This window comes from Phaseolus vulgaris, chromosome 6, assembly GCF_051622355.1.
Source record: "Phaseolus vulgaris cultivar YP4 chromosome 6, ASM5162235v1, whole genome shotgun sequence".
Taxonomy (NCBI): domain Eukaryota; kingdom Viridiplantae; phylum Streptophyta; class Magnoliopsida; order Fabales; family Fabaceae; genus Phaseolus; species Phaseolus vulgaris.
In genome coordinates, this window is record NC_143503.1 from 8,867,918 (window position 1) to 8,875,582 (window position 7,665).

Consider the following 7,665-nt stretch of genomic DNA (forward strand, 5'->3'; position numbering starts at 1 on the left):
ATGTTTTTTTACTTTTCATTTATTGACGACTTGTTCTTTAATGTGGTTGATCATCTGGTCGGTCGGTCAATGATGCCGAGTGACGTAGCTCATCCGAATTTGGCGGGTAGGTGGCCCAGATTTATAGGGAGATTACCCTAATTTATAAGATGTTTTTTTTACTTTTCATTTATTGACGACTTGTTCTTTAATGTGGTTGATCATCTAGTCGATCGGTCAATGATGCCGAGTGACGTAGCTCATTTGATTTCGACTGGTACAAATATAATTCAAAAAAGAAGATTTTGAAATGCATAATCCATGATTAATGGCAAATTCTCCTTGCACATTTATACATTTCCTATGCACCTCCATACTTTTTTAAATTTCAACAATACACTTTTGAGTATGTTGGAGAGAGTCGTGTCTTCTTCTTCATTATCAAGTGGTGGTAATTGCTTGTGGTGGTTGATCGTGCACGTGTCAGATAAGTTTTGTGGTGTTTTTAGTCATTGTGTTTTTGTTCACTTATTTTTTATTTATTTTTTTTGGAAACCACAAAATTCAAAAAAAAATAGCAAGGTGCAAAAATGGAGTACAAAAATAAAAATAATTATCTTCGTACATAGAGAACATCAAATACAATTTCAACCTTCTCACACACACCTTCAAATGATGGAAAAATTCTCTCACTGTTACTGGAAGAGGGATATAAGACTGAAAAATAGATATGAAAATGTGAAAGTACAAATGAAATTATTTAAAAAATAATAAATTTTTACTTCACTTAGAATAATTTAAAAAAAATTAAAAAATAAAAATTACTTTTTCGCAATTAATACGCGAAAGCTACAAAAACGAAGAGATAATTTGCCTAGTTTTTTCAAATTATTTATCCTACAACAATCCATAATAAGATTTATTATTAGGGATATCTCAAAATAGTTTAAAATCTAATCCAAAATTATTTTAATGAGTAAATTTTTTCTTTTTGAAAACTTCATCCAATATATTTTTTTTTTCTTTTGACTTCCCCTTTTCAAAATATTTATAACTACAATTTTATAAGTTAAGCAACTTATGCCCTTCAAGCACCTAAGATAAATATTTACCCCTTATTTGCTTTTATGGATGTAGTGTTCACAAGCAAAGAAGTGAGGGGATATCAACTATTTTGATATAAGATTTTGTGGGGAAGAGAAGGAGAGGATATTATATCCTCTCCTCTCAAAATGAAGACATGTAGAGGGAAAGCCATATCAGTATCCCTTATTTTCAATATTACCCTCATTTGAATGTATCACAGTGCTTCATTTAAATGTATTAGTATTTTAAAAAAATTATTGTACAATGTTTAATATATATATATATATATATATATATATATAATATTTAAAATGAAGAAACAAATCATCATAAATTTTAAGGAAGTTTTAAGTTTGTTTATTATTTTATAAAATATAAATTATGTAAATAATGATAAACCAGTCTAAAAAGAAATATAGTTAAATAAAATCTTCCATTTATATATTAGTTATTAGAGTAAATCAGGTGATACCTATTTTTCAAGTTCTAATCAGATATTTTATTAAATGTGGTTGGATTTAGTTTTGTTTAAAGAAAATAATATACTATATCTAATTAACACTGAAAATATTACCTGGGTTAGATCATGGGCATCACCAAAAGGTTATACTAAACATTTTTCATTTTATTTTATACTAAATATTTAATTTATTTAATACAAAAAATCCCTAAAATCAACCCATCACTTATCCAAATTTTATATCTTTGTATCGTATATTATTTTATATTCAAATTGAGTTTTGGAGAAATACATTTGATGTTTCCAATTTACCTGTTCCTGTGACAATTGGTGGACGAAGGTAAGTGCAGGGGAGTTTCATGAAATCCTAAAATAAAGACTTTTTATGGTTTCATGTTTAAATATTTAAAATATATAAACAATGTTGTTTGAATTCAATCAATCAAATATATTCAAATAAGTAATCACTATTTACGAATAATTTAAAATTTATCATTTTTTTTTTCTCTAAAGAGTGTAGTGATAATTAAATACTTAAAATAATATTATTATAACTTAAATTATTCATTAGAAAAAGATAATTGATATATTAAAATATGTATTTATGTGTTATGTTATGTTTTATTTAGTTTAATGGACACGATACTTTTTAGATGACCCATGCATGCAGAAGCATGTTCTCTGAAAATACATACAAAGTCCGTGAAGTTTTTCATGACCAAGGTCCGTGATGATAAAATAGTAATTTTTTAATATTAAAAAATAGTAATTTTTTATTCATATAAGATTGATTAATTTTCTAATTTTATAGTATATATTTAATATATAAAAAAAATTTATAATATATGTTTAATATATAAAAATTTATTTGAAGTTATGTTTTTATTTAATTTGTTGTTGTGTTTATATTAATATATTTCTATGTATAGTTATTATGTTTATGAGTTATAATTTATTTGATTATAATTTTTTTGAAACTTTTTTTATTATTAATTACGTTATATTTTTGTTATTGTAGTATTTTTTATTTTTCATTACTATAAAAATTTTAATATAATTTTTTTATTTATTTATGTAAGATCTGATTTGTTTTCTAATTTTATAGTACATGTTTAATATTTTAAAGAAATTACTTAAAATTTTGTTTTTATTTAATTTATTGAATATATATTTTTTGTTAATTATAATTTTTATATTATACATATTTATTTAACATATTTTTTTTAATTATAAATTTTAAATTTACCAAATAAGTTAAAGTTGTTCATTTTTAAACAAAAACAATTTATTTTATTATTAATTATTTTTAATAGATAAGATAAATCTGTAAAATAACATTTACACCTTTTAAAAAATTAAAATTCTCTCACAAATATCATATCGCTCACAAACTTCCATAAACTTTCCTCACACCTCCACCCTAACATATCTCGATCCAAATAATCTCATTTTCTTCACATTTTCTTCACATTTTCTTCTCATATCTTCATCATACATCAATTACCTCAAATTCCCACACATCCCCTCCCCAATCCACTTTAGGATGAAAAAAAAATGTGATTTTTTTATATTTCAATTTATCATTTAAGTTTATAGAAAAACTAAATTCTCATATTTTTAAAATTTGATGACTAATTAATCAATTTTGACGATACAAGAAATAAATTTAAGTTAAAAAGTTAAATAAATATTTAACCCTACAAAATTATAAGTTTAATTCACCCTTTCTATCTCGCAGTAGCAAAACATTCCACATTTTCTCAATTATTCTATCTATTTAAAAAAAAAATGTTTAGCTCACATATAATCACTTACAAAAAAATCAAATCTCATAACAGCAAAAAGAAATATATCCCATAATTAAACTAATATTGAGAAAATTGAGCTCTATATTATTTTGTTGTTGATTTTATAAAGATTAAAATAAACTTCCAATATAACGACACTTCAGTCCCAATTCCAACACGTACCAACAGTACTAACTTATCAAAGAAATTATTATCAATTCTAACTACTTTTAATCATAAGACAGACAGGATAAATATCTTCCAAATTTATGAACATAACAGAAGTGTAATCGTGGTTTTTTTTCTTGTATTAATTTTTTTTTGACAGATGGTTCAAAAGTATTTAATCCTATTTCAGAAACCACTGAGTAATCATTGAATTTTTCCTTTCAAAAAAATTGTTGAAACCGTGCTGAAATTGTCATGCACCCAAAAAAAAAATTGACATGAATCAGTTGTAAGCATTTCAGTGTCCCACAAGTGTCTCGGAAACGGACGCACAGAGCTTCATAGGTGACCAAATGCATGGTTACACTAGATGCTGAAAATTCAAAATTATGGCCCTTAATCTTCATTTCAAAAGTCAAAGACAAAAAAAGAAGAATATCCAGATGAAAAAAAATGTGGCAATATGATCTAATAAAAGACAGAAAGCAACAACATCATAAACATTAAGCACATCCAATAAATAAAAAGACAAGTCTAAGATAAAAAAATTGAGCATAATCTGTTATCATCACATCTCTCTAACAATAACCAAAAATCTTAATATTGCTTATGGTAGCAGACAAGCCTTCATTGATCAAGGTGCAACCACAATGCGTCCTGCAACTTGATCAAGATCCCGCCGGCCACTGGACGTGATTCTCCTGCCACTGAGATAAAGAATGGATCAATGTTATCACATGAAGATGCTCACATTCTGATTTAGAACAAGGACAAACTATGCAACACAACTCAATAATTGCCAAAGATAAGTTCCAGCTGTGATCCTTAACATTGTAGAATAGCTTACCCCTTGGTGTCCAGTTCAATTATGCTCATGGTTTGCAACTGCTGAAGAATGTGACGGGCAATGGAACCACTGCTCTTACAGAAATGAGGAGGACGGCTACCATTCCTCTTGCTCCCTCCATAAATCCTTTGAAATGCACCAACACCAAGTCCTCCTCTCAAATAGATCTTTCTTGCCATGGAAGCTGAAATTATTCAAGATTTAAATTAAACACACAGCACAACTCACTACCCTATCATTGAAATTTCCAACAACAACCTGCTATTGACCAAAAAATGCATTAGGAAAGCACAGTCAAAAAGAAAAAAAAAAAAAAAAAAAAGAAACTCACCAGCTCTAACGTAGTACCAGTCAGGATCATAGGGAGCCAACTCCTTAAATTTAGCTGTTTTGACAATATCAGTCCACTCAGGCAACTCCATCTGCTTAGAACCAAAAGTAGAAATTAAATCAACATATCAATAACAGGATATTATAAAAGATCATCACCAGTATACAGAAGATAACCAATTAAAACTGACAAAAAGTCTCCCGTTGTTCAGAGAACATGTTTACAAACATACAAATCATAACCAAATTAAAGATCTTTCTAGAATGGCAAACAAATGTTTCCTTCTGAATCACCTACCCAATCCATCATCTATTCCCTATACCAAAACTAATACATTTGCTCATATTCAAACGCCCATTTATGATTAAACTCAACACAGAAAACTAACTCAAGATCACTGGAGTCCATGACAAACAATGTAGATCAAGTTGCAAACTTTAACACAGCCCAATTCAAAACTCATAACTTTATATAGAAAACAATCAACACAAACACATGGGCATAACCACTCAACAAAAGCATCATACAAACAATAGACAAAATAAACAATATTTCTTGAACCCACTATAAGAATAAAAACAAAATGAATCAGAAGCAGTTGATACAGCATAAACAATCAAAACAGAAAAAGGGTTTTGCGTTAAACTCTCGTTTTTAACGAAGAAACAAGAGAAGGAATGACCTTGCCAGATCGCTTAAGGTGAGAAGAGTAAGCCTTGACGAACTCATGGGGAGAAACGTCCTTCACAGTCCTTGCAGTGGCCATGGCGGCTTCGGGTTCAGCTTCTGGTGGTTGTGGTTGATGCACAGACACAGAAAAAAGTGCCCTTAGGTTATACCGCGTTCTTTATCTAACAGAGAATTTCACAACACCAAATAAAATAGGGTTTGAGTCAGATATTAGGGCTTCAGTCAAAACTTATGACGCGGCCCAATGGATAAGTGGGCCTGGACTCTTCTCAAGAAGGTTAAAGTCCGATTGTTTCTTCCTGCACCTTCATATGTTCTTCCAACATTCCATACAAAACATAAAAATAATTTTTTATTTTTCTTGTCTCACCTCCATATTTTGAATTATATAATCTGAAAGTCTGGATTTGATAATATCTTCTAAATTATGTAATCCGAACACGTATTTAAAAAAGATTTTCGAATTATATAATTTAAAAATTAAAAAAAACTTCTGAATTATGTAATCTAAAAACTAATTATACATAAGAAAAAATACTTTCAAATTATATAATTCAGAAACTGAATTTAGAAAATGACTTTTTGGTCATATCTTTCTGTATCATGGTTTAAATTTATGGGATGGTTAAAATACAAAATTGTCCATTTGCCTTGGTCTTTCCCTTTCATGTCACGAACATCATTCCTTTGTGGTTCTCTTTTTTTCAGTCACTTTTGTTTATAAGTTAGATAATTGATAGACTTAAAAAATAAGTAATTTGTATTATGTAATATAAAAGATTTTTTATTACACATTTTTTAATCAAAAATGAATTCTGAGTGTAATTTAGAAGTTTTCTTCTTGCAAAAAATAAATTCTAAATTATACAATAAAATCTAACAACTTTTTAACTATGTAATTTAAAAAAAAAAAAAATTAGATTGCACTAATTTGTTCATATTGTGAAATTTAGAAATTATTTTTTGTTAAAAGTTTTTATGTAAAAATTAATTTTAGATTTCGAAAGTAAATTTTCGTAAACCAAAAAGATAAAATAGAAGTTTTTATAACTATGGGAGTGTAAAAGAAAATTATTTTATATTTACAAAGTTATTAAAAGTTTATGAATTATATTTTTTCTATTAGAGGATGAATAGGAAAATCTCATAAAACCATAAAAAACTTAGAGAGTTTTATTTTTTAAAAAAATAAACAAAATAATACATAATCACACAAAATAAATATTTACTTTTATATTGTTTAAACTAATAAATATAATATATATATATATATATATATATACTTCACATATAAACTATAGGTAGTAATTATAATTTATAATAAATAATTATTTTAAGAATAACCTTTTAATATCGGTACATGGGTGTGTGGTGTGATCAGAATAGAAAAGAGGTCGTTACTTATGAAATAAATTACATAAAAATATAATTTAGATATTATGAATAAAAATAAGGAAAAAAAATCTTTTTCTTTATTATTTTTATCATGATTATTTTATATTATTATTAGAATTAAAAAATAAAATTTAATAATTTTAAAGGAGAAAAATATTTTAAGAGCATGTAACATTATATATTCAAATATCGATGACAAATATAAGAAAAATATTTATTTAATGAATGAAAACTTTTTTATAACAATATTATTTCAAAATCTTGAATTGAATTTTTTTAGTATCTTAGGAAAAACATAACAATCCAATAACATATTTAAAATATTCAAAAATAGGAAAATATAATTATAATGATTAATTAATAAAATTGAATTTTTTTAAATAGTAGGTTAATAAAGTTGATATGTAAGTAATTATGATATTCTTAAATTTGTTAATTAGAGTTTTGAGATTTGTGTGTATTCATATAAACAAAATGTATCAATTATAAGAATGTGTTTATCATGGGGTTTGAAATAATGTTTCAAAGACGAATTCATATTCCTTAACTTTTAATTGGAGATCTTTTCTGGTACGTCCAATAGTCTCACATGACTTAGGAGTCGAGGTCAAGGACAATTTAAAACAAACTCACATTTCTTAATTCTTAATTCGGAGTCTTGTTTCAATATGTCCAATAGTCTCATATCACTTAAGAGTCGAGGTCAAGAGCAATTTAAATAACCATACCTCCTTTAATCCTCTTAAGCATGACGAAACTCTGAGCTCCAAAGCGGGCAATACATTGGATGTGATGATTTATTATAGTGATGTCATCTCAACGAACTTGAGGTCGAAACATTTGCGTCTGAGGGGCTTATTCCGGTACGTCCAATAGTCTCATATCACTTAGGAGTCGAGGCCAAGCAAGGGAAATTTAAATA

General features: G+C 26.8%; 1 protein-coding gene across 1 annotated transcript; it reads right to left on the minus strand.

Annotated features, from left to right (window-relative positions):
• Positions 1 to 3,854: 3,854 nt before the first annotated feature.
• On the minus strand, positions 3,855 to 5,553 carry LOC137816913 (small ribosomal subunit protein eS19z). Its single transcript, XM_068620087.2, has 4 exons — positions 5,341 to 5,553; positions 4,659 to 4,749; positions 4,328 to 4,511; positions 3,855 to 4,187 (listed from the first exon to the last, which is right to left on the minus strand). Exons 1-4 carry the CDS (start codon positions 5,422 to 5,424, stop codon positions 4,115 to 4,117), a joined length of 432 nt encoding a protein of 143 aa, XP_068476188.1. The 5' UTR covers positions 5,425 to 5,553; the 3' UTR covers positions 3,855 to 4,114.
• Positions 5,554 to 7,665: the final 2,112 nt, after the last annotated feature.

Bases quoted from the DNA above. Each gene is read 5' to 3' on its own strand.
- LOC137816913 (XM_068620087.2), bottom strand. From the start codon at position 5,424: ATGGCCACTGCAAGGACTGTGAAGGACGTTTCTCCCCATGAGTTCGTC. The intron at 4,512-4,658 runs GTGAGTTTCTTT...GAATAATTTCAG, and splicing joins CTGGTACTACGTTAGAGCTG to CTTCCATGGCAAGAAAGATC. The intron at 4,188-4,327 runs GTAAGCTATTCT...TCTTTATCTCAG, and splicing joins ATTGAACTGGACACCAAGGG to TGGCAGGAGAATCACGTCCA.